At 39.8% G+C, this 27,993-nt stretch overlaps 2 protein-coding genes across 4 annotated transcripts in view; both read right to left on the bottom strand.

Moving 5' to 3' along the window:
• Window positions 1–518: 518 nt before the first annotated feature.
• On the bottom strand, window positions 519–5,568 carry LOC135085307 (protein LSM12). Its single transcript, XM_063980096.1, has 3 exons — window positions 5,126–5,568; window positions 3,775–3,912; window positions 519–2,851 (listed from the first exon to the last, which is right to left on the bottom strand). Exons 1-3 carry the CDS (start codon window positions 5,426–5,428, stop codon window positions 2,732–2,734), a joined length of 561 nt encoding a protein of 186 aa, XP_063836166.1. The 5' UTR covers window positions 5,429–5,568; the 3' UTR covers window positions 519–2,731.
• Window positions 5,569–6,362: 794 nt separating this feature from the next.
• The window catches only part of LOC135085306 (BCL2/adenovirus E1B 19 kDa protein-interacting protein 3), a 63,315-nt gene continuing 41,684 nt past the window's right edge, over window positions 6,363–27,993 (bottom strand). For 2 of the 3 annotated variants that reach the window (XM_063980093.1, XM_063980095.1), the window contains exons 2-7: window positions 19,108–19,243; window positions 15,211–15,292; window positions 13,763–13,821; window positions 12,608–12,710; window positions 11,554–11,657; window positions 6,363–10,085 (exon numbers count right to left, since the gene is read on the bottom strand). In XM_063980093.1, coding sequence (XP_063836163.1) covers window positions 10,031–10,085; window positions 11,554–11,657; window positions 12,608–12,710; window positions 13,763–13,821; window positions 15,211–15,292; window positions 19,108–19,243 — 539 coding nt within the window. In that variant the 3' untranslated portion in view covers window positions 6,363–10,030. Of the gene's footprint in view, window positions 10,086–11,553; window positions 11,658–12,607; window positions 12,711–13,762; window positions 13,822–15,210; window positions 15,293–18,735; window positions 18,766–19,107; window positions 19,244–27,993 lie in introns of all 3 variants that reach the window. The other variant, XM_063980094.1, reaches the window with a different exon arrangement.

Raw genomic sequence — 27,993 nt, 5'->3', positions numbered from 1 at the left:
TTCTTAATCCAACATCATATAAATAGTATGCTATCCACTACACATACAAAAAAACTCCAAATTTTTGTCACTTGATAAAAATATCACCACGATGTATTTCACTGTTAATTTAATTTATATGTTCGAAAATTTTAAAAAAGTCAATTTCATTTCATTATTTCCCAATACACCATGGCAATACCAAACTAAGTGTTGCCAGTACAATAAAATTTGGAGTTCCAATAAACAAAACAAAAACAATTGGATATACCAGTCTAAAATTTCATTGTTTAAGAAAAAAATATGCTTTATACTATTGTTTAAACCAAAAAATTGTGACATATTTTCTCATACATACAAGACATTCATAAATAAAAGAATTTGTTTGGAAATGTAGGTAAAAATGGATATTTTTGGATGTTATTTTTGATAACGTGAAAATAACTTTAAAACATGATTACCAACCAAAATTTTCTGTCTTTTTTTTTTTTACATACATTCTGTCTGTTAGTGAATTCCTTTAAACAAATAATTTTAGTTTTCTTTTATTTCTGAAGTATGTGTGAAAAAAAATTTGAATATTTATTTTTAGGCCATACAACTCGAATTAAAACTGATAGGTATTGATATAATAGTAGTTCAATATCAGACAAAATGTATTGTTCACCATAATATACCCTCTTAAATTTATTTGGATTTAATACATTTCACAATGTAAAGAATACAGATTCGAACCACGTTGCATTGGAATTGAATACAATTTTTGTATGTTATGTGTTGATGCTTGTATATTTGATTTTATTTGGAAAAGTGTTTAGTTTTGTTACTTTACATTGTAAAACAATATATAAATATGTTACCTCAAGATCTATACATTTCAGGTTTCATATTGTTGAAGTAATTTTTTTGGAAAAAAATATAAGAAAATATAAGATCGGACTTCATATTATGACAAGAACGCATGATTTTTATTAGTCTAGCTCGTACAGTCAGCGTCAAATAGTTCAACCTTATTCCAATGAGGGTTTTCGCGTATGAAAGATCCGCTAGATGGCGGGACGTGGATGTGGGGTCTGACTGCTGCGTGATTGGTGGATTTTGACATATCTGTCAATGTCATGTCAAAAATAACCAATCATGCAGCATTTGGACCTCGCGTCTACGTATTGCCATCTGGCGGATGTTTCATACGCGAAAACCCTCATTGTAACAAAGACGTGTTGCGATTTTTTTGGGTCACGAACTATTTGACGCTGACAATGAAATAAACAAAAATAGGTGAGAAAAGTGACTGAGATTCTCAGTACCAGCCCATATGTTGTCTGGAACCCTGAAATGGGCCTATCTAAAAAAACAGATTTTGTATTGTAATGTATGCTTACACAACGTATTTTAGACGACTTATGGTGAATATCTGTTGATACTTACGCCCGTATTCACAAACATTACTATGAGGTCTCACAGTGCGCCGCACAGGGTGACACACGAACCAATCACAGAGCTCTATTCAACGCTGTGCGTTCGATTTGCTACGTCACTTAAGCAAGCATCGTTTGTGAATACGACCGTATATCTCTGGTGGATTATACTTGAGTTTTAAAAACCAAATAAAAGTGGAGTTCAGAATACTTTAAATTCTAAATGGTAGGAGTAAGTAATAAGTTTTCTGCAATATATAGATATGAGGTAAACAATAAAGTTGAGCTAAATATCTGTAATATCAGCAGTAGTATCTTCAACTAGCTTTTTAACCTAGTATGTGTATAATCATACTTGAAATGTTTTTTGCAGTGAAAGTCGGACAAAGCTAGTCGGTAAATTCTAGTACTGACTATTCATAAAGCCACACCGGATTTACTAGGAATTTGTTCAATTTTCTGATAGTAATCGAATTTTGACTCTTACTTTTGATACTTGGTCACGACCAAGTCTAGCTTTGCCAAGTTTATTATTGGCCAAGTCTGCTGCCAAGATAATATCAAGACTATCTGAAAATCGTCACTGTTTATAGTCCAATTTGTATTAAGTCAGCAGTACTTATATTTGCAGCCATTTTCTTAATAGTAGACACCTCTGTAATTTTAGGTTACTGCGTGGACCATTTCTGGTCAAAAACAAAATAAGAAAACGAAATTTCATATTTACTGACTTAAGCCAGCTTGCTATAATCAATCCTAATCGAAATCCGTATTTTAACTGTAAAATTACAATCTGTTTTCGACCACTCAAATCATTTTCAATGCATTTACACTTTTAAATTGTATAGTTAACAATATGAAAATGTAAAAACAAAAACTGTAGATAATTTGACCAAAAACATATTTCCCCTTATTAATAAAAGTTACACCCTAGTTGAACTCTGGTTTAAATTGTCATTTAATATGGAAATGTAATTTTAATCCAGTGTTCATCCTGGGTGTAACTTTTTACTAATAAGGGGGTTAGTGATTTGACAGTTGACGGACGGTTTTGGGTTAGGATAGACTATAGCAACCCAGCACTAATAAAAATCGGACTAAAATCCGGTCGCCGAGCAGATAGACTTTCGTCCAATGACCCCAAGCTACCCATCCTTATCGCTCGCACACTCACTGCGGCCGCCCGTCGCACAGACGCGACAGCAATATAATTACGTGCGAGCGATAAGGATGGGTAGCCTGGGGTCATTGGACGAAATACTTTCTGCTCGGCGACCGGACTTTAGGCATCTCTGATCGAGTGTGGCTTTACCAGAGACATATCCCAACGATATCTACTGATGCTGGCTGGAGTTGGCCGCGGCGTGGTCTCTGGGCTCGCGCCAATGCTTCTCGACGAATTTCCTTATGTAGTTATACGGTTTGGATTCCGGCTCGCCTATAACGTTTTCTACCTGTAAACGATAGAGAAATTTTGTAAGTACACTGTCAAAAATTCTAAAAAAACATATACATAATTGAAGGGGTGAGTGGACAAAGGTGTTATCTGACAAAACCGAAGAATCGACTTTTTTGCATGAACATAGGCTTTAAGTGATGATAAAATCGACTAATGAGCTCAAAACACGCAATTTTGTTACGTGTCAAACCTTAACAAAGCTGCAAAGGTGTTATGTGACAAGCATTCATACATTTCAGGATTCAAATGTGGTATGAACAGATTAACATTTTCAAACACTCATTTTGTTAGTTAAGACCTTTGTCCACTCACCCCTTCAATTGTGATCCGAGGAACGCGAGTTCGATCCCCACCACCGGTCGACCATCATGGTGAACCCATTCGTAACATATTTAGCTTACCACGAGGGGTTGGCGGGATTATTAGTAATTGCAAATAGTACATTATCTGCCCTGTAGGTGCCTATTCACTTTCGCCTTGAATAAGCCTGGATTATAGTTATCGTGTCCTGACGGCCGATGGGGCAGAAAGGTTCTGGAATGGAGGCCGCGTACCGGAAAACGCAGCGTGGGACGTCCATCTACAAGGTGGACCGACGACATCATAAAGGTAGCAGGGAAGCGCTGGACGCAGGCCGCTACCAATCGATCAACATGGAAAGCATGGGGGGAGGCCTATGTTCAGCAGTGGATGTCCTATGGCTGAAATGATGATGATGATGATGATGATGATGATGATAGTGTTCGGGAAAGACAGCAGCAGGCAGCGAATTCCAGTCCCTAGCTGTTCGAATTATAAAAGAGTCACAGAAATGCTTACTGCGAGCTTGTGATCAATTTAGGGAAGGTACGCTAACCTGCGTCTGGTTCCCCGGTGATGGACTCTGTGTTAGGAAAAAAATAAAAGTTCAACGCTTGCCTTGTAAGGGGGTGTGATGGTGACCTCATTGTACACCCGGATGTTCTGTCCGACCCAGGTGACGTCATCGATGAGCCGCGCGATCGCCAGGAACAACCGCTGGCCCTCCGGGTCCAAGCATGCTGATAGCGCTGACACCTGGAGTGAATAAATCAAACACCTTGTAGTTAGATAAGAGTAGGCGCACACCGTTGATTTTTAGCTGGCCGATAGTTGTGCCCGATTTTAATTTGTATGAAGAATCGGCCAAATCGAATCGGCGTAGTGTGCGCACTCCCATACATGCCCATACTGATCAACTGCCCGACTAAACTATCGGCCGACGAAAAATCAACGGTGTGCGCCTACTCTAATGCTAGTCTTTGACCAAGTATAGTTCTTGCAACTCATGAAGGTGAGTGAGCTTTACTTGTGTGTGTATGTTTTCATGCATACATGGTGTCCCAGAATGGGTGAATCAAACTGCTAGGGGAGGTAGCTCTACTAATGTACTATCCCTAAAAAATATGAAAAATATTATATTTTTAGTTCGGATATTTTTTTAAATAAAATGCTCTAAACTCAAAATCTGGTCATTATTTTCAAAAGTTTGTTTACAGATAAACGAACATAAACAATTTTTTTTGTGTCCTTATGCGCTTTATTTTTTTCATATTTTTTAGGGATAATGTACATTAGTAGAGCTACCTCCCCTAGCAGTTTGATTTATCCATTCTGGGACACCCTGTATAACATGCATAACAATAATTTAATGTCTATCAAAACTTTTGAAAAACTAACAGTAGCGAGCCACCACAATGTATACTTTATGCATTATTATTCGAGATAACAAACTTTAGCTGTCCCAATATGTGACAATCATTAACAAATTAGCTATTATTATTCTGTCTAATGGCTTCAATGGTGTGAATTTGATTGAAGCACACTGGTTTTGCCAATGTCGAGTGTTTAGAGTTATTATTGAGTTTATTTTACAGTAAATGCACAGATTTACTTAAGTTAACTAGAATTTTTATCAATCCCAATAGCAAGTTAAAAAAAGCTGATAAAGTTGAAGTTAGATGACATACATAATACATACCATGTAAAATTTAAATATCAAATACATTTAGATAACTGCATTCTTCAACAAAAATGTTATCTATACTTATGATTTGAAACTAGATACGAATCACTGTTTCGTGGTATTTTTACTGTATGAGGCTAGATGCGAATAGCAAATTCGTGGTATTTTTGTTACAATGCTAAATGTGCAAGGGAAAGCAGTGTCAATATTGGCAACTATTTCATCATTTTTTATACACAACTAAGTAAAATAGGGCAAAATTAGATAAAAATAGAGTGTACTTACTAATCTCCGCTTATTTTCAATTGAATTTCTGACCCTAGTGTTAAGCCTGTTCAGGTTCAGAGATTGTGGCGGGTCCGGGGTCGAAGTCACCTCTTTCTTGATTTGCACGTCGCTTACCAGAGACAGGTTCACGATATTCACGTCGTGGCGTTTCGGGTTCCCGCTGGAAGACGGACACTTCAGTATCAGCATTTTAGTTTGAGGATCGAAAGCCAACACTTCCCCTTCAATCTCTTCGTTGTAACATGTTTTAGTGGCCACTATACTCCCGATCGTGAAGCAGTCCGACTCCACCGTGGACATTGCGGGGCGATGATTGCGTCTAGCACGCAACAACTGATAGCATGTGACTCTGGAGTGGACTAATACGAAATTATGTAAAATCAAACGTGCTCAATGTTTGGGTCCCAACCAATCGCCCGTCCGCCATGAACTTTTTGACAGGTGACATATATTTTTTTTGTTTGGCGTGCGTGTACTGCGTTTGCGGGGATAGTTCGATACAAACGAATCGTTAATAGTAACGTTACTTGTTATGTTATTGAAAAGACTTGCAATGCTGCCAACTTAAGAAAGCTACTTACGGTGTTCTTTTTTTATTTTAAATTGAAAAATGATTTTGGTGTTTGACAAAAAATATATTTGAAAATGAAAAAAAAAAATGAAAATGAAATATTTTATTCAGCGACACAAATCAAAATATTTAACAAAAGTAAAGAGAGTAGGCACGGAGTAGGTAATGTGCGTGTCACCGAAACGGTATCCACTCAGCATCATGTCGAGGTGTCGTAAGACACCACGACGCTGGTCTTCCGTGGATACTCGGAGTGCAAGAGGCACTGCTATAATTTGCTATTATAATTATTTTATTATAATTTGCTATTATAAATATTTAATTATAATTTGCTGCTATTTCAATTTATAATTTTATTCCAAAACATTGAGAAACCGTGGAGAAACCTGTTTGAGGGATTGGTACCACCACCACCGCTTGATAATTTTGCTAAGCGATTTCGGTTGTCTGAAAGAGATCGCTTTATAGCGATAAGACCGCCTTAATTGTGTCGCATCTTTTGTATATTTCTACCTCTTTGTTTTCTCGTCTTGACTGTGTAGAATCAGTAGTATACATTAAGTGTATTCTCACCGAATGTTCTTGGTCGACGAAAATCAACCAATCGCATTTTTGACGTTTTTGTGGAACGGAATAATTTTTGTGTGAATAAATAAAACAAGCTTTTTCATAAAATGCATATTCTTATATTTTAAGCACTTATCTTAGTGAATAAAATGACACGTGAAACATGTAAATTATTTACATCACCGTCGAAACGAAGTGTATCATTTTCGCCAACATTTTACAAAATACTAACTTCCGAGTTCACTTTTTGAGCAAAAAACAAGCCAAGTTGCTTATTTTGTTAATTTTGTTACGGTGGAAAATTCTTTAGATTTTTCTTGAGAGAAAACTGTTAAAATGACTGCAAATATGGTACTGTAATTTGAAAATTACTACAACCATCGTTATATGAATAAAGCTTAATAGAAAGCGAAATTAGTAAGTTTTGTTTAGGTTTAGTAGAAAAAAACTGCAGAAATTGTATATTTTCCCCAGAAGAAGCTAGTATTTTGTAACATTGTAGCACATTAATTATAATAATAGTCACACGAACACAACTGAATAAATAATTAGAAGTAATGCTTCAAACTAAGCCCCTTATTCATAAAAATCAAAACACTTTTGCAACATCATTTTAAATCAAACAATATTCTCTCTTTTCATCTTAATGAAGCAGAAGGAGACGCAAAATTTGTTAACAAAACTGTTTTGATTTTTATGAATAAGTGTTTTGGTGAATAAATAATACACCCGTGTGGCTATTACATAATTATACCAACAAAATTTTATTCAAAAATAAAATAAAAAGCTAGCGGACTCTTAACTAAATATTATATTACCACTTATGGTATATTTGAAGATATTCAGATTATTTGGAAAAAGAAATTAAAACACCATTTTTACGTACTTATAAACATAAAAAAATATTAATTATCCATTTTTCATAAAATGGTCGCTAGCGCAGCGATTCACTACAAAACGATAGAGCTCAATTGATATTTAACTTTATAAAAACGGCAAAAAGTCTCAAATCAATTGAAGAAATTCGTCATTTTGTGAAAAAATAACTTTTTCGCTAACAATTTCTACTACGTTTGAATCTACAAAAATTTATCACAAATAAATCAGAAAAACAATGTTCTCCATTTCTATCTTCTCCATTTTTTATAAAAAATAGTTAAACAAAAAGAATTAACCAAAAAAAATCAATCGAGATACTTCCCGCTACAATTCTCTAATACAATGCTCCCAGCTTTATAAACATATAAAATTTTCATGTATATATATAAAACATCACAGTGTGACAATGTGTGGATACGTGGTTCTGGCGAATTTTGTAGTTGTAACGCCGAACTTGGCTTGGTGCACTACCGTGCGCCTTAAAATTCTAAACATTTGGTTTTAGGAAACAAAAAGTCTTAAGAAGAAAGTTAGAGAAACTCAAATAGAGATGTAGTTATGAAAAAAATAGGCCAAATGCCCATATGCCTCTGGTAAATTAGAGTAAATCCTGCAGTGGAAACTAAATTTCCTGATGATGAGGATTAAAATATACATAGAATGCAAAGTTTGGCATTACAACATCGAATCCACCTTCCTTTGGAATATCTGATATGGACAATCACATTTTAGGACAGTATACTTAGGATTTTAAAGATACAAAATCTACTTTAGTTACATGGTGAATATTCAATCGTATATTCCTAGAAAATACGTTAGTTTTCTTCTATAGTGTACGTTAAGATAAGGCCAGTGGTATGTCTAAGTTAGGTTCAAGATATTTTTTTTTTTTCATTTTAAACCACAGGTTTTCAACAATAAACACCCTTTTCACCAAACTATACCATTCAATAATCACCATGTAAAAACCGAAATGACTCTAAAGAACTTACAAAAGGCAGGTCTCTATGATTCTACATAGAGAAAAATTACGAAAGACAAAAAAAATCTGGAATTTCAAGCAATTTTTCATACTTTATACAGTACAGTAACCCAAAGTGGCCAAAAAGTTGAGAACACAACCTTATTCCAATTGTAACAAAGACGTGTTGCGAAGTTTTGGCTACTTTGGGTGTTACGAACTATTTGACACTGACTTTCATATTAAACAGTCAGTTAGAGGCGACTTAGGGTCCATACATCAAACAGAGAACGGGCAGCAGCGCTCTCTGAAAAACATCAATCTTTTAAACTGCGTTCCCAACCCGCCTGCCAAGCGTGGGAATTATGGCAAAACCCTCCACTATAGTGGAGGAGGCTCATAGTCCAGCAGTGGACTGTAAAGGGCTGTTGATGATTGATGATTGAGTTAGAAAGTGCATGTTTTTAGAGCCATTTCGCATTAAAAACTGTCACTATATAAATTAAATATTATATTAATAAGTGACAAGAATCAAAGTAAAATTCATATACTTAGACTAGGCATTATATAAAAAAATATTTAGATATTCGCGGTTTGTATCGACGCATAAAGACTTTCAAGACTTGAGCCTAAATTAAAACGAAGACTTATATAAGTTTTAGTCTTAAGCCTAATTTAAAAAAGTCTTAAGTCTTTTTTCTATATACCTGTTTATTTTTATTCAAAAAAAGACCTTATAGACTTAAGCCTAAAGTATACTTCGAGTCTAATAGTCGCGAAGGTAAGAGATTGAAAGATGCAAGTATTAAAAATACAAAATGGTCTACATCTACAATACATTGTTTTTTTTAGTTTTTTTTTTATTATAATATTTCCGACTCGCTAACATCTCCGTAACATTAACGATTGAAGAACTTGGCTCGCTTTTTACCGAGCTAGATATTTAAAAACATCTTTATTCAAAAGTGATAAGAGTTCAAAATAAATATATTTTTAACTTCAAAAATGAGGGGATTATGTTATTTACTTACTTTGCTCTTCAATTGTTAATGTTAACAATACATACTAACATTATAAGGGCGCGACATAACACAGTTCACAGACTTTTTTGTATAAATATTTGAAATAAAGCATTTTTTTAAATAAATTGATCCAATATTCTTAAGGCATTTGAGAAAAGAAATGAAAAAGTTACAGTTCAGTCAGCGTCAAATAATTCGTGACACCCAAAGTGGCCAAATTAACAACACAACCTTATTCCAATGAGGGTTTACGCGAATGAAAAATCCACCAGATGGCAATACGTAGACGCGAGGTCCAAATTCTGCATGATTGGTTATTTTTGACATGACATTGACAGATATGTCAAAATCCACCAATCACGCAGCAGTCAGACCCCATCCACGTCCCGCCATCTAGCGGATCTTTCATTCGCGAAAACCCAAGCGTGTTGCGAACTTGTTGGCTACTTGGTGTCACGAAATATTTGAGGCTGACTGTACATCTGTAAAAGGTGCCATTTTTGCTGGAAACTATAATATTCAGAAATTCATACAAAAACTGTATATTTTGAGCTAAACTTGAAACATTATTACTTGAATAGATCTTAGTTCAACTCAAGAAAACCAATTTTAAACGTTACTTGAGTTCAAAATGTATTAACAACAGTTTTCGTCCCTGTTGTGTATCGCAAGACAATCAATTCTGAGCCTTATGTCAACGGCGTAGAGTTCAAAATATATTTGCAGCAGTTTCATCCCTGTAGTTTCTATTCTACAAGTCATTCAATTCTGAACGTTATATCAACGGCGTAGAGTTCAAATTTCAGCAGCAGTTTTCGCGTGTATTACGTTCCTTGTCCGTGTGCCATCGTCACCCGATGGACAGACGACCGGGTGTGCCGCGCCCGCAGTCTTGGATGCGTTCAGTTAAGAACGATCAGTCTGGGCGGCAGCATACCTTTCTTGCTTAGCCAGACCCTGGAAAAAAAATAGTTTTCAGTATTTTTATAAAAAAATGATACTTGAAAGGGTTGGGGAAATTTTATATCTCCCACTAGGAGCAATTTAATCCCCCACTAGGGGCAATTTTACCCCCAACTCGGGGCTATTTCACCCCCACTAGACGCTATTTTATCTTCATCCCCCGTTCGGTGCTATTAACCACCCACCACTCGGGACTATTTCACCCACCACTAGGAGCTATTTCATCCCCCACTCGGAGCTGGTTTCACCCTCCCACTCTGAGCTATTTCATCCTCCACTCGGAGCTATGAGATCCCCCCACCCGAGGCTATTTCACCCGCCTTTAGGGGCTATTTAACCCCCCACTCGGGGCTATTTCAACCCCTACTCAGGGCTATTTCATCCCCAACTCGGAGCAATTTCATCCCTCACTAGGAGCTATATCATGCCCGACTCGGGGCAATTTTTATTCCCCACTCACAGCAATTTCATCCTCCACTCGGAGCAATTTCATCCCCCTTTCGGGGCTATTTTCATCCCCACCCGTGTCTGTTTCACCCACCACGCGGGGCTATTCCCCCCTGGGGCTATTTCATTACCCACTAGGGGCTATTTCACCCCCACTTGGGCCTATTTCACCCACCACTGGGGTCTAGTTTCACCCCCCCACTAGACGCTATTTCATCTTCATCCCCCGCTCGGTGCTATTAATCACCCCCCACTCGGAGCCTTTTTACCCCCCAGTCGGGGCTATTCTCACTCACCCGATGCCCGCTCCGAGCAGCAAGGAGACGATGTTGGTGACGAGCACAGCCGCGATGGCGCCGCGGCTGAACAGGCACGTGCGACGCACGGAGGCAGTTCTTAGTTCGCTCTAGGGTGCAGACTAATTTTACCGTAGTGTCTAGGCTATTTTCACCCTAGGACCACAGGTCACCCTAAACCTCACACTTAGAGCAATTTCATCCCCCACTAGGAGCAATTTAATCCCCCATTCGGGGCTATTTTCTCCCCCCCACGGGGCTAATTTCACCCCCCACGGGACTAATTTCACCCTCCCCCACGGGCCTAATTTCACCCCTCCCCCACTCGGAGCAATTTCATCCCCCATTCGGGGCTGTTTTCTTCCCCTCACGGGGCTAATTTCACCCCCCACGGGACTACACCCCCCCACGGGGCTAATTTCACCCCCCCCCCCCCACTCAGGGCCATTTTATCCCTCCCTCAGACAAATTCATCCCCCACTCGGGGTTATTCAACCCCCACAAGGAACTCTTTTATCCCACCACTCGGGTCTATTTCACCCACCACTGCTTCACTCCCACCTCGGGGCTATTTCAACCCCTATTTCATCCCACCACTAGGAGCTATTTCATCCCCCACTCGGGGCCATTTCATGAAATTTCATCCTCCACTCAGGGCTATCTCACCTACAATTCAGACATTTCTCACCCGCTCAAGGTTATTTAAAAGGTCCACTCACCCGATGCCAGCTCCGAGCAGCAAGGAGACGATGTTGGTGACGAGCACAGCCGCGATGGCGCCGCGGCTGAACAGGCACGTGCGACGCACGGAGAGGCAATGGTTCTGAAAACAATAGTTATCAATGTTAATTTAGCGGGGACAAACGTCAAAGTCTGTCAATCTCCATACAAAAAACGCTGGTTAGTGTTATATTTACAGTTAAAGTAAGGTGGTGAAACTCAGCCTTAATTGGGCCATTCTTTACATTGACATATGCTAGGTAGTTACGGGACTATTCCCACCTCTCGTTCCCACCTCCTGTGTAGCCAGGATCTACAGCTTGTCCGCCAATAACCCAACCAGTGAAGGTCAAGTTTGTCCCGGGGGATAGTTAAACTATCAGTAAACCCGCAACGAAATTAATCAGAAGGACATAGGAGTTCGAAATTAAGGTTCTAGGTAGTTAGGTGGCGGTGATTATAATGACTAGCTCTGGGTTTCACCCTATAGCATATTGTAGGGTAAGACCCAGAACTTGGTTCAAGCAGCCAACTTAAGTGTTTTATGATGATAAATATTTTTTCTTTCTACCTAAATTAATTATGCTAATCGAAACCAGAATTGCGAAGTCACTTTTTAGGTTCGGACCTCGCCATTCTTCTCAGTTTTTTTTAAAATACATCTTATAGACTCTGAACCCAACTTTCCTAACAATGTGGATCAATTTATTATCTTTAAATAAATAAATTGCTGATGGCCGTTGGGGCAGGAAAGTTCTCAAGTAGCGATCACGAGCCGGAAGACGTAGTGTGGACACTGGACAGCCCCCCCACTAGGTGGACCGACGATCTGGTGAAGGTTGCGGGAGGTGTCTGAATGCAGCGCAGGACCGGTAGTTGTGGGAATCCTTGAGGGAGAAGGCCTTTGTCCAACAGTGGACGTCATTTGGCTGAAACAAACGGGCCGTGCCCTATTTTACTCTTCTACCCAATCATAACAAGAATTTCGAAGTCACCTCCCTCACCATCTTCTCATTTTTCTTGTCACCGATAGACACTGAACCTAGGACCCACCTGTTGAGCATTAGGAGCGACTAACTGCTGCTCCAACACTTCGATGGACGAAGTGGCTGAGGGCGGTCCGCGTGCGCTTTGAGGGTGCTTGAACCGCCAATCCCTGGAGACAAAGTCAAAAAAGTCGTTTAATTTCTGCAAATAGGCTTTTAAAAAGCGCTTTTACACGTGTCAACATTATTTTAACCCTACCACTGCTTCGGAACAATAAATGGACCAGTGCTGAGAAGCAGCGCAAGGAGCTCAGTTACTATTGTCCATCTTTTACAAGGTATTACAAATAGAAAATAATTCTTAGTTTTACTTTGACGCGAGCTAAGCAATAGGTCAATAGAAGAAGCACTTTTTTTATATCCACCACGAGAAAGCTCTTGGCCTGTATCTCACCTGATGGTAAGTGATGATCAGGCCGAAGGTGGAAGCGAGCTTCACCCGGAATCCTCAACCTATCTTACCTCTAACTGCCGGAACACAACGATGCTGTTAACATTGTTGTTATGGCGACAGACTTAGGTAAGATGGTGGTAGCTAGCCAGGCGGACTTAGAACAAGCCCTACAGCCAACCAAACCAAACAGAAAAATCTGCCCTCACTGAGAATCGAACTCAGGACCTCTGCGTCTGAAGCAGGTGGTCTTACCACTAGACTACAGTCAATAATCGTCATCATCACCATGAATACCATGATCATATTCGTCATAAACTACCATAGTAGGTATTTAAGTAAATAGCTCTACCCGCTTCTCAGTCAAACTCTCTCAAGAAACCCACGTGAGGTCATAATAAAGTATTACATCTTTACCCAATCTCAAAGAAAGCAAAAGGACGTCATCTATCATTCAATAAATATCATTTATTGCATGATTTTTAATCACAAATTAGAAAGAAAGAAAGATTCTAAAGAAAGTATTTATTTGATGCGAGTATTAAAATTAAAAGCAAGAGAAATTATAATTTACTTGGCACTGGCTATAATAGACGCAAATTATATTTATTTATTTAAACTTTTAGCACACATACAAACAATGCACTGTAGCGGACTTAATGCCGGATGGCAGTCTCTGCCAGTCAACCACGGGTCATGCAGAAAGAGTAAGGCATAATGAAACTTAAGTTATAAGAAGGCATAATGAAAATAAAAATGTAATTCACTCACTTAGGAGGCAGCTGGTCAGGTCTGCTACTCCATTCCCACACCCAGTCGTTGGAATCGTCCTGGAAAAGACAAAAAATATTATAAGTAACACATGTGTTGAACAAGCTGAAAACAACGCGATATAAACGGTAAATATTCATTAGTTTACATGGTGTACATGGGCGACGGCAATTGCTTACCATCAGGTGATCCGTCTGCTCGTTTGCCTCCTATCACATAAAAAAAAAAAAAAAAAAAAAAAAGTTAAAGTCCAGTCGCCGAGCAGATAGAATTTCGTCCAATGACCTCAAGCTACCCATCCTTATCGCTCGCGCGTAATTATATTGCTGTCGCGACTGTGCGACGGGCGGCCGCAGTGAGTGTGCGAGCGCGACAGCAATACAATTACACGGGTAATAGTAGGTATGGGTAGCTTGGGGTCATTGGACGAAATTCTACGTGCTCGGCGACCGGGCTTTAGTCGATAACTCAATCGATTTTACAGGTAATATGACATTTCAATATCACAGGAGAGAATCTATACTGTAGATCGTTTCATCCACTCGGACTCGGACGCGCCCTACCATGTTTTGGTCTCGGTCGCGCGGGGTGCGGGGAGTTCGATCCGAGCAATCCGAGCGGCATTATTGTAGTGTGCGTGTGTACTCATGGATCATTTAGCGTGTACCGATAACACTCAAACATTAGCAGAAGAATGGTGGGGCGCGTCTTCGTGGATCAAACGATCAATAACACCGAGTTTTGTGCGCTGTTTTGTAAATACGGGCCTATTGATGGCTCATTTTCTGTAACGCGTGCCATACCCAGCATTCGGGGAACCATATTCACTGGTTGATTGGAAACAACCGGAGTATGCGAGAAAACATTCAGCACGCGGTTACGCAGAAGTAAATATAGCAGCGGTCAAAAGATGGATCCGCAACCGTGGACAAACTGGGCATAGGCGGAAATCGGATCTAGGCCTCGCTAGACAGGTACTTCCTCTATACTCAGAGAGATGGACATTCGTGGTTATTTTAGTGGGTAGGGCCCGCCCTTCTGGCGGGGAGAGTCCCACATAAGCCGTCGCCATGACCACAGCGGCGGGTATGCAGTTTCATGCATTCTTCTTCTTCTTATCGTGTCGACAACAAACCTACACAGTATCAGCCCAAAACTCCGCCACAAGAGTGGCGTTGTCAGCAGCATTCATTACATCCTCCTGCGTGCAGTTGCTCGGGCACTCAGGGCATGACATCAAGTGCTTCATCGACTGGGGAACAAAACCGCAAAACCGCAACCGCACTCCAGGTTTGAGCCATCCAAGAATACCCATCTGATCAGAATGTCCTTACTAAGGCTAACCTGTGTCCGGAAGTCTATTTAAATTTTAAAGACTTATGCATTTCATGCATTTTTTGCGTGTAAAAAAGGAAGGAAATAAAGCAAGATTTGCAAGTTCCACTCACCCTCCAGCAGTTAATGTAGACCCCCTTGAGCTCGTCTTCCGTGGACGGCTCCAGGTTCGGACTGTTAGGCGGAGACTTCGGGCTGGAAAAGAAAGAAAAAACTAATTATTTTCGACACATATTTGATATGAAATAAGTACCTCTAGCATGAACAACTTTCGTCTTCGAATCGTTTGCATATTCGCCAAAATTCCATACTTCGAATTAAACGATACGTGACAATTTTGATTTTCAAAATAAGTTTCGTGCAACCATTTCTCATACTAAGTTCACTTTACGACAAGTTCACAAGGGCGCTGTTGTAGTTTTCGTACTAAATCTTTTGATGGCGATTCGAATACGCAAACGATTCGAACTCGAAAGTTTGTCGTGCTAGCCGTAAAGATCTTCACTAGGGCAGAGAAGTACTCGAATGGCGACCATGGGCCGGAACGCGTAGTGTGTAGGACTCCCACTAGGTGGACCGACGATCTGGTGAGGATCGGGGGAGGTGTCTTGTCGGTATCTTGTCCCAAAGTGATGGTAGGTTAGGGCAATCTATATTGGTAAGTATTATAAATTCACTGAAAAGAGCCTATACATTTATTATTTACTAGCTTTCCGCCCGCGGCTTCGCCCGCGTGGAATTTTGTCTGTCACAGAAAAACTTTATCGCGCGCGTCCCTGTTTCAAAAACCGGGATAAAAACTATCCTATGTCCTTTCCCGGGACTCAAACTATCTCTATGCCAAATTTCATCAAAATCTGTTCATTGGTTTAGGCGTGAAAGTGAGACAGACAGACAGACAGAGTTACTTTCGCATTTATAATATAAGTATAGATTTTAATTTGAAACAAAGGGACAGACAGAGTTTAGTGCGTATTTATATGTATTAGTATATTATTTCGCAGGAGCCAGACGGTGTTAGGTTGCGTGCGGTCTGGTGCACTTGAGAGGCTGCTTAGTTGAAGTACTCATTACTATGCTAACTAATAATGGTAGTAGACATACAGTAAAAGGCAGTAAGTCGTATATTACCTACCAAACGCATTGCCCTGGGGCAAAATTAACTTCGAACTCCTCCTATGTTTCATTTATTTTATTTTGTTTCATTTTCAAATCAAATCAAAATTATCTTTATTTGTGTAGACTAATTAAATTAGTACTTACAAATCGTCAAATGCTCTTAAGGAGCCTATACATGTCTCATTCTTTTTTTGCCCTACCAGCGCTTCGAGACAAACATTTAGCAAGTGCTGAGAAGAAGCGCTGCAATAAACTCATTCACCACTGTCTGCCGGTTTAAAAATATGAAAAAGTAGGAAGTTACAATACATTCAGAAGCAAGTTACATAGGTACTTACCATGCGTATTGAGAAAACAAACAGCTTACAAATACATAAATTACATGTATGTTCTTCTGATTAATTTCGTTGCGGGTCCAATGACAGTTTAACTTTCCCAAGTCACAAACAAAGGTCACTTTTAAGGTTTTTCCACACATGATATCAAAAGGTCATGATCTAAAACTTTCACTCGACTATGGATATGTGCAATGACAATTTGATAACCTTTGGAATGGTAATCTGCCGCTTATCTCGGGGTTAAGTAGTGTTTTGTAACGGGCGCAGTGATAAATAGTGTACTATCATGTGTATCCCAGCCAATGACAGTCCATTGCTGGACTTAAAAGGCTTAGGTAGCCAAGGAACACCACACAGTCATGACCTTCCACTTTTCTCATCCGTATTTTTTACGGGACTATAAACTTTTCCCACCTCTCGTTCCACCGGCTGCAACTCCTGTGTAGCCAGGATCTACAGCTTGACCGCCAATAAAAACAACGTTACTGTCATTGGAGGAAAGTTACTGTCATTGGACCCGCAACGAAATTAATCAGAAGAACATAGGAGGAGTTAGAAAACTCCAAACGCTAGTGACCTTATGATATCATTAGAGAGACCATCATGGGTATACCTACTTAATAGGTACCAATAACCACTAACCAACAACTTCTTTAAAAACACTTAATTCCAGCAATTATCCGACTCAATTTTCGATTGACTGTAAAAAATATTGTCAATTGACTTCGCGACCTAATGACGATTGCCCGCTTTGCCATGGAAAATTTGTAGGTCGCGTTTTGACAGTTCATAAAGAGTCAATAAATTGGCAAAATCCGGAATTCGGATAGCTACAACAAGTAGACCCGAAAACGAGGGTGTTAAGAAAAAGCCCCATGCCCGTTTTCACCATCAATCCCTAATTTTTAAATAGCTAATATGGTAACACATAACAGAAATTTTGTTTTCATAGAGGTCACTTAAAAATTGGGATTTATGGTGAAAACAGGCACCAGTGTCGTAAATGTTGACCCAACAGTTTTCTTCATCCGCATCTTGTTTACAAGTAAATAGCGATAATTCAGGTTTTTATAAACAATAATACGCTTTCGCCTTATCAATTTGGCGGTCAATGCCTCAAAACATTTCTAGAAAGCCAGCTGTCTTGATCTGCGAGAGGTCGTGCCCGATAGGCGTTATCAATGTGTTGGGTACTTCTAATGAATCACGTATTTGATTGCAGCTTGCCATGTGTGTGATTATGCGAAAATAGACTGTCTATCAGCTTTGTTCCAATTTGATTTATACTCGTAGGTAGCCCGATGACAAAGTTCGCAATTATCTAGTACCAAATAAATATTTTTCTTTCTTTCTTTCTTTCAATATGCAATTTTAGCTCCAAGATCACTTCGCTATTACCAAGGCAAGGACAAACTTGACCTACACTGGTTGGGTTATTATTGACGGTCAAGCTGTAGATCCTGGCTACACAGGAGTTGCAGCGGTGGGAAAGAGAGATGGGAATAGTCCCGTTTATTACCAAGGCAGCCGTGTGGTTCTGGCATAGTAGAATAAGAGTGATCCTATTCTACTCTACGGTCTCGCCCTATAGGACCACCGGCTGTCGTGTGCCGTGGCCGAAAGATGTACTAAGTCTACCTACAACACAAGGTGGACCGACGTTCTGACAAAAGTTGCGGGAAGCCTACCTGGATACGGGCAGGGCAGGACCGGTCGTTGTGGAAAACCTTGGTGGAGGCCTTTTTGTCATCATCATCATCATTTCAGCCACAGGACGTCCACTGCTGAACATAGGCCTCCCCCAATGACTTCCGCATCGCACGGTTGGTAGCGGCCTGCATCCAGCGCCTTCCTGCTACCTTTATCAGAACGTCGGTCCACCTTGTGGGTGGACGTCCCACGCTGCGTTTTCCGGTACGTGGCCTCCATTCCAGAACCTTGCTGCCCCATCGGCCGTCAGTTCTGCGTACTATGTGCCCTGCCCACTGCCACTTCAGCTTGCTGATCCGTCGGCCTTTTTGTAGCAGTGGAAATTATTTTGCAGAAACAAACGGAGAAGATACTATACAGGACGAAACGAAAGGACCATACGACAACCAGCCAAACTGGACGTTATTAGGGGAGGCCTATGTTCAGCAGTGGACGTCCTGTGGCTGAAATGATGATGAAATAGATACCGACCTGCCTTTAACGCTGGAGGCCCTGGAATGCCTCATGGAGGAGTCCCGTCTGTGTATCTCGCTAGAGATCACACCAGACCATAGAGTACTGTAGAGTAAGGTCCTGTCGCTCACCAATGGTGCCAAGCGAACTGTTAAGTGTGGTGCAGCAAGGTTCTGGAGTGGAAGCCACGTATCGGCAAGCGCAGTATGGGATTTCCACCTACTGGGTAGGCAAACGACCTCATAAAGGTAACAGAAAGAAGCTGGATGCATGCCGCTACCAACCGTATAATCTGGTCGTCATTGGGGGAGGCTTATGTCCAGCAGTGGACGTCCTGTGGTTGAAATGATGATGATGAGTAGCCTGAGGCAAATAAACGTAGATACTGACCTGCCTTTAACGCTGGAGGCTCTTGAATGCCTCACGGAGGAGTCCCGGCTCTCCCTCTGTGCCTCCCTGAGGAGGCGAATGTATTCGTTCTCGACGGCTGCCAACCCGTTGCCGGAGTTCAACTCAACCCATGATTCTGGAACAGAAAGATGGGCCATTTAATAAGATAGTTTTTGTCAGTAAAATAAGTAATTCATAGCACAAATCCTACTTCCTTCCTACTTATACAGGGTGGAAACTTCATATTTTTTTGTATGAAAAGGCAAAAAGTTTGTTCTAGAAATGAATTCTCCATCCTTTAATAATCCGAAAATGATACCACACATGCCCTAACGCTCATAGTTTTGAAGATATGGGCCTAAAAGTGGAGCGCGGCAGAAGGAAACTTGTCCCCCCTCCCCCTGCTTCCACAGGGGGGGCTCCCGATGTCTACCGACGGAAATCCACTCAGGAGCACCCAAAGAACCACTGTTGCAAAAATGAGCCTTCTATACCAAAGTGGAGGGGTCTCCATACAAATCATTGCACTAAATTCCCTACTAGTTGGATGTATTTGTATTTCAAACTACATAATATTATCTACCTTGACATTGACCTTACTACGTAAGGTAATGTCGTGCAATAGTGGCGGTTTAGAACGCAATAAGCGTAAACAACACACCTGTCTTATTTTTCCATGTGTAACATGGACTTGTTTTTGTAATGGCGGTCACACGTATCATGTTTGCGAAGATGCACAAATAGTATGTGTGGTAGGTTATCTATATTATGTAGGTATTTGATTGTTTGTTTGTATTGAATAGGCTCCGAAAATTTTAGTAAACAATGTCTCCAATTCATACGTGTTTCATCTCCAGTTGCGCTCGATTGTCATTCCAGCTGATGTGCAATTCGGTAAAGTTCACGCGCAAACAAAGACGAAACTGGAGCGATATGAAAAATGTATTCACTATACATTATTTCTGATGAACTTACATAGGCGGAAAAACATAATATAAAAGAGGGTTGCCCTCGATTTCCCTAGGATCCCATCATCAGACCATGACTTGGTGACAATGCTGCAATGGGAGCTCAGAAATGAAAAAATAATTTCGAAAATCGGTACACATTGACGGAGTAATCGGCGAACATTCATATAGAAAAATACATAAAAGGCTTTATTTTTTAACCCTGCATAAAAGGCACCCACTGAAAATCTGTGCTTTGGCAGTTACACTGTCAACATATTACAGCGAGTGACCTTTTTTGGCAACTTTGTTTAATTTTTTTTTGTGTATTTCTTTTGTTGACTGAGTTTGTTGCCAAAATAAAATTATTTTCTTTCTTTACATAGTCTAACATAGAACGAACCTCCTCCTTTTCCTTCCACCTGAAGCCGGTTAAAAACATATATTATGTGCTGCTTAACGGGATCCTGCAAAAAACGGGATGACTCCGTGGAAAGAGCCCTTATTTGTTGACAAAAATCTTAAAAAGCATAACAATTGTTCGATTGTGTAGAAGCCACAAACATAACATTTACTCTAGAAAGGTAAAAATAAAAATAACTCGTTATAATTAAACTGTTTGTTATCATCCCGCGACCTTTCCTCGCCTCGTTCGTACAAACAAGAAAAACAAGTACAAATAAATGCTTCTTCTAGATAAGTAAATAAAGGTAATGGAATTTTTGCAATTAGACTTATACAACCAACTCGAGCTAACTGCGCCTCTCTGAAATGCGACTCTCCCTCGCACTCAGGCTGGTTTTAGTGTCACGCGGACTGTCAGTGCGGATCGCTCCGCACAGCCGATTTGTAAGGACTTCTAGGGAGCGTTTTAGAGTAATGCGGTCCGGAGGAACCGCTCCGCTCCCTAGCAGTTCATACAGATCGGCTGTGCGGAGCGATCCGCACTGACAGTCCGCGTGACACTAAAACTAGCCTCACCCGCACATCGTCCCGCGTTCGCCCCGTCCGTACCAGAGCGTCAATGTGATGTCACGGCTGCCAGGTGCGCGTAACCCGACCGGGTTGTATGTCCCAGTAGAATTTAAAACCCTTTTCATCATCATCAGGTCATTTAGTCTCCACTGCAGGAGCATCTTACCCCTCTCCACAAGAGGCCAGATGGGTTGGACTGCTGTTTTTTTTAGTCCCATTTTACGACATTTAAGGTACAAGTGGAAATCCTTGGTCCACCAGTAGACGTGATTCGACTAAAACGAACTAATGAAAGAAAGGTACAAGTCCTGCATATATGGACTGCAGACCGCAAACTGCAAGCCGCCACGGTTTCTTTGACTTTACTTTTTCACTGCGGTCAACCGCAGCCTGCAATCCATCTTGGACTTGTATTTACCTTTACGGAAAGAGTGATCCTATTCTATTCTTTATTTCTGCCGGAGACACACGACTAGTAGAATCTATCACTCTTGGCCACTTTGTCAAACGTATTTTCAGTATTTCGTCCCTACCTCTGGTCCACCCAAGGCTTTCATTATCATCATCATCCTTTCAGCCACAGGACGTCCACTGCTGAACATAGGCCTCCCCCAATGCTTTCCATGTTGATTGATTGGTAGCGGCCTGCGTCCAGCGCTTCCCTGCTACCTTTACGATGTCGTCGGTCCACCTTGTGGATGGACGTCCCACGCTGCGTTTCTAAGGCTTTGGAGTGGTCAAAATTTGAATAAACTTAATTATAGGAACTATTGGAACGTAAAAAGTTAGATTACGAGCAATAAAAGAGTTTTAATATAAAACAGCCAAAATAACCACCAAACTAAAACTGCGTTCGCGCATGTGCCATGGCGTTTTATCTGTCCATCTGGCAGTTAATCTGGTCATTAAAACAGTGTAACTATTTATCAGCTGCCCGCATCCGGTGGGTTAACAATTAACATACAATGGGGTACCGTACTGTATTCACACATAAATAATTATTTGACTCAGTTTAAACTAGAATTTTGATTATTTATGGCTTTACATTATTTTCCATGCTACATTTTCATTTCAAAATCAAATCAAATAGTTTATTCAGTATATAGGCCCTTTCCAGAGCTCCAAATATAGCTTTACTAGCTTTCCGCCCGCGGCTTCGCGCGCGTGTAATTTTGTCTGTCACAGAAAAACTTTTATCGCGGCGTCCCTATTTCAAAAACCGGGATAAAAACTATCCTATGTCCTTTCTCGGGACTCAAACTATCTCCCTGCCAAATTTCATCAAAATCGGTTAGTGGTTTAGGCGTGAAAGAGAGACAGACAGAGTTACTTTCGCATTTATAATAATATTAGTATATAAGTATAGGCCCTTTCCAGAGCTCCAAATACAGCTTTAATCCGGCACTGCGCGTGATGCCCTCTAACGAAAAAAGTCATCAGATAAAATGGGCATTAATTAGACGTATTTATTCACATTTAATTGCAGTCCGCGAGATAAAAACACGTGGAGACAATGAGAAGTTTTTTCTAGAACAACTGATTGCGGTACATTCGAGTTCTTTATCAATATTTGAGTGCAAACGGGTTAATAGTTAATTATTCTTTTATTTTATCTTCTCAGGTAGTTCCGGCAAAGTGGAATATGACCCCTACTTTTTCAAGCAAGAGCTGAAAATCAGTGTTCTGCTCATTTTAGAGCAGTGTCTACACTGAGCTCTCTGCTTTTTTGCATCGCTGCGGCACACTTATACCTTAGCGCAGGATTTTCTTTCTTACTCTTTGTAATGTACTATATCTTTCCTGCTACTCCTGTGTTTATTAATCTTACTTTTTGCTTCTTGTGTGTCAATGTGTTTAGCAAATAAACCATATATCTATCTATCTATCTACTTTCATAAGGATGTCGTAAGGTGACTAAAAGCTTCAACCAAACCAACGCGTGCAGATCGCCATCGCCGATGCGATCATAGGGATCATGACAGGACGCGTGTCCTGTCATTGGCCTATGAGGGACAAAATATATGCGTATAGGGTTGCCAGGTCCAAAATCACAAAAGCCGGACTTTGTGCTTCATTTGGCCGGACATTTTACCCTAAAAGCCGGACATGTGACGGGGGGGGGGGGGGGGGGGGGTGCAATTAGTGTCAGCTCATGAGTGAGTACTATCATATGATTCTGTGGCTCGACTTTCGCCTGGCGCGGCAACCAAATAAAAAGCCTAACAAAAGCCGGACAGGCCGGACAAGGCAATATTTGGCCGGACAAGTCCCTAAAAAGCCAAACATGTCCGGCTAAAGCCGGACGCCTGGCAACCCTATATGCGTACATCAGGCCTCCCCAACCCGTCTGGCCAGCGTGGGGAGTGTATATCAAATCCTGCATTTGCTTCTGATAAATTGAGTGATACTACCTAATGTAACATGTCACCATTTTACCTATGATTCACAATAAATGATTTTGTATTTGTATTTGACAGCGTCGTGCTTCTGTAGTAGAAGAGACTATGACCGCAAATAATTTAATTCACGATAATACCTGACGATGGTGATGCTATAAATACGCCATAATCTATAATAACAAATATTATAAAGCTGAAGAGTTTGTCTGTTTTCTTGAACGCGCTAATCTCAGCAAATACTGGTCCGATTTGAGAAAAAATGTTTGTTCTTTAATTTTTAGCGTTAAGAGTCGCATCTCAAACTAATTTGAAAATTATAAATAACGGTTCAATTCCCGCCTTAGGCAGTTCGATTTATTCAAGTTATTTATAATTTTCAAAATATTTTTGTGTTGGATAGCCCATTTATCGAGGAAGGCTTTAGCCTGGAAACGGGATACAAGATGTCCAAAAACTGGTTACTGATTCTGTAAGTGCTTCACGAGCTCTATCTAACGTGGTTCCGTAAAATTCAATGTTTCCAGCTTCCATAGTTCCAAATGTTGCAAGAACGGGAAATATTATTTAAACTATTTTCATAAGACGAAGTCGCGGAAACATCTAGTTTATAGTTTATACAATAAACATTATCTGCGAGTTATTACTATTAAATTAATTTAAACTTGACAATGCCCTTAACTATCTAAGTTGAACGCCCTCTGCTGACCTTTAAATGCACTAGAAATACGAGGAACAATAACATTGTGATAAATTGACCTTAGACGAGCGATTCCAATGCTCTTTGGACCTTCAGACGTTGGAGCGTGTCGGGACATGTTGATAGAAAGTGATTTGTGATCCAGTAAGTTCAGAAATAGTTAGATAAGATAATTGGCAAATAAAATATAAAGACTTAGGCTGAGTTGCACCATCTAACTTTAACCGTAACTATAACTGTAACCGGTGCTTTTTGTATGGAGTTTGATACATTTTTGACGTTTGTTAGTTAAAGCTAAAGTAAAATGGTGCAATCCAGCCTTAGTTGGAGGGTTAACAGGTTCATAATATATTAATTTGTGTACTACAAAATAACAAAATATGCTTGTCCTGCCTTCGAGCTCTTAAGACTTGAAGGGAGTCGAAATAAAAAACTGGAACATGGAGGTGACTTCTACCCGTTATTTAATTAAGTCTTACCACAGAATGCCTAACAGAATTTTCAAGGACTCGGCTAATGCATCTGACAATGTAAAACATAGCCTTTTTTACAACAAAACGGAAAGTATCCTATTTAAAAGTAACCACAACACCGTTGAAATAAAGACGATGAACGTGATCTTTTTGTCAAGGTCGTTAGAACGGGAGCACCTCAAGGTTGTGTTTTAGCCCACATTTTTTATCTACTAGCAAACATTGTGTTAGGTGTACAAGTTTATCTTAAAAATGTAATAGGCCTTAATGAAGATTATCATTGAAGATTAAAATAAGTACTGTAAATGTGTATGTAATTTCCTGAAGTGGTGGTAGGTTAAGCTATAACGGGACTATTCCCACCTCTCGTCCCCACCGCTGCAACTCCTGTGTAGCCAGGATCTACAGCTTGACCGCCAATAACCCAACCAGTGAAGGTCAAATTTGTCCCGGGGGAAAGTTAAACTGTCATTGGACCCGCAACGAAATTAATCAGAAGAACATAGGAGGAGCAAGTAGGTTAAGCTATAGGAAGAATTTAAGTGCGCTGAAACTCTAACACACCACATAAATAAAAGAATTAAAGAAAGACAGCTTGGAGAGTGCAGACCATTTGCCATTGGTAAACTAGAGACAGTCGTGCTTCTGCAGTGGAAACTAATACCCGTTTTCACCATCAATCCCTAATTTTTAAGTGACCGCTAACAAAACAAAATTCCTGTTATGTATGTTACCATATGGGTCACTTAAAAATTAGGGATTGATGTTGAAAACGGGCATAAATGACCTGATGATGACGATGAACATTTACTAATAACAAAGCCTTATGCTATGCTGTCGCCAGATGCAATGCTGTCTTCATCATATCATAATGCAGGTCTATGTAATTATTAGTGTGATTGTTAACAGAACGTAATTATTGTGATTGTAAAGACAATTTATTACATTGTTTGTTACAAATAATGTAATGTGATATGTTATTGTAGCATAGATTTACAACTCAATTAAATAGGAAAACGAGTATACCGACTCCAGACCAGAAGCTCATAAGTAAATATTATGCTTCTGTTAAGGTAGCATTCGGATCAAGACGACCGCGACGCGAGACCGCGACTCGAGACCGCGACCGGCGACCGCGACCCACTGCTTTATATGAATTAATAGGAAGTGCTGACGGATGCAAGCGACCGAGTCGCGCGACGTGTGGGCGTGGCCTGCCGGCTACTTGCGTCGCGCGACTCGGTCGCTCACAAGGCAGTGCCGCACGGTGGTCCCGATTTAATAAAACATGGACATTGATGCTAGAAGCACGAAATTTTTTTTGATGGTTACTGCTATGATAACTAATAAGGCAAAAAAATATTACAATCCTACGACGTCTATTTCGTACTAAAAAAAAATATATACATATTTTTTGTATGGAAGAAATTACGTTTCTGTAAATTTTTCGAAATTCTTAAACGATGTCAAGATGCCGATCACACATGTTATAAAACAAGTGATTCTGAGTATTTCATGCGAAGATACTTGTCACTTATCTCTGCGTACTTTTGAGTTATCGAGGGTTGAAAAATCGATTTTTTTATATTAAATATTTCCACGAAAAATTGCCAAAATTACAATATGGTGTATAAGGGACACCTTTGATGACACATAACAACGACTCGCACTCGCGCGCGCTCGTATGCATCAGCTTTTAATAAAATAAAATAAAAAATTAACGGAAATACTTAATACAACGTTGTATGTATAGGTCCGCTGGCCGTCAAAAAGTAGCTTATACGAGAGGTTGCCCAATTTACAATATGTCCATCATTGATAACTCACACAAATATCATCTCTCTCTGAAGGATAACAAGTTTTTTTTTGTTTCCAGAAGCTTTTGATAGGATGAAAGCTCATAAATACTCTCTGAAGTGAGAATGAATCTCAAATTGCGATATTGCCATTTTGACAAATTACATGATGTAACTAGCGCTAACGTTTATCTTTAGGTAGACACTGTTTTAAGTTAAAAGATTGTCTACTATTTCACACTGTTTTTCGTTTTGGAACAGTTCTTTGATTATAGGTAGTCGCTAATTTCGTTTTGTTAGACTCTTTCGGTTTAGCACATTAAGCGTAAACTAATTCCTCCTCAGAATGATCTAAAAGTGTTAGAGAGCGCCTCTTCTTCTGCAGAAGAAGAATTTTGCATAAATCTTCAAAAGGTTTTTTATTTATACCAGAAGTCGATGGTTGCACATCTACTTCTGCAGTCTCATCAACTGGAGCGTCTTCCTCGGTGTTAACGTTGTCTATGCGTTGTGTTAACTCGGTAAAAAAACATTTTTTAAATCTATATTTTTACATTTCGGCCAGACCATTTCAGACTATAACCCTCCTTTTGCTTTGCCGTAGTCGGGTAAAAATGACGAACGTATTGGCATTGAATTTTCTTCCGAAGATTTGAGTAATTATCAAATCATTAAGTCGTAATTTTACAAGAAATATATCAAAGAAGATATGGTCTGCTTCCAGCAGAGCCCAAAAAACCTTTTTGCACCAGAATTCGCATTGGCTAGACTCTGAAATTGTCTGGCCGTAAAAATATAGATTTAAACAATGTTTTTTACCGAGTTAACACAACGCATAGACAACGTTAATACTGAGGAAGACGCTCAAAATGGCAATATCGCAATTTGAGATTCATTCTCGCTTCAGAGAGTATTTATGGGCTTCCATCCTATCAAGAGCTTATGGAAACAAAAAAAAACTTGTTATCCTTCAGAGAGAGACGATATTTGTGTGAGTTATTAATGATGGACATATTGTAAATTGGGCAACCTCTCGTATAAGCTACTTTTTGACGGCCAGCGGACCTATACATCCAACGTTGTATTAAGTGTTTCCTTTAATTTTATTTTTTATTTTAGTATAAGTTGATGCATACGAGCGCGCGCGAGTGCGAGTCGTTGTTATGTGTCATCAAAAGTGTCCCTTATACACCATATTGTAATTCTGGCAAGTTTTCGTGGCAATATTTGATATAAAAAAATCGATTTTTCAACCCTCGATAACTCAAAAGTACGCAGAGATAAGTGACAAGTATATTCGCATGAAATACTCAGAATCACTTGTTTTATAACATGTGTGATCGGCATCTTGACATCGTTAAAGAATTTCGAAAAATTGACAGAAACGTAATTTCTTCCATACAAAAATATGTATATATTTTTTTTTACTACGAAATAGACGTCGTAGGATTGTAATATTTTTTTGCCTTATTAGTTATCATAGCAGTAACCATCTAAAAAATATTCGTGCCTCTAGCATCAATGTCCATGTTTTATTAAATCGGGACCACTGTGTGCCGTGGCGCGACAGATGCAAAATGGCCGTGTTTTCTTCGCACG

The sequence above is a fragment of the Ostrinia nubilalis genome, chromosome 28, assembly GCF_963855985.1.
Source record: "Ostrinia nubilalis chromosome 28, ilOstNubi1.1, whole genome shotgun sequence".
In the NCBI taxonomy this organism is placed as follows: Eukaryota; Metazoa; Arthropoda; class Insecta; order Lepidoptera; family Crambidae; genus Ostrinia; species Ostrinia nubilalis.
This window is presented reverse-complemented; position numbering and strand designations above follow the sequence as displayed.

Coding starts and splice junctions, on each gene's coding strand:
- LOC135085307 (XM_063980096.1), bottom strand. CDS start 5,428: ATGTCCACGGTGGAGTCGGACTGCTTCACGATCGGGAGTATAGTGGCC. Junction 3,913..5,125: donor TTGAAAATAAGCGGAGATTA/GTAAGTACACTC, acceptor TATTCACTCCAG/GTGTCAGCGCTATCAGCATG. Junction 2,852..3,774: donor CCATCACACCCCCTTACAAG/GCAAGCGTTGAA, acceptor TATCGTTTACAG/GTAGAAAACGTTATAGGCGA.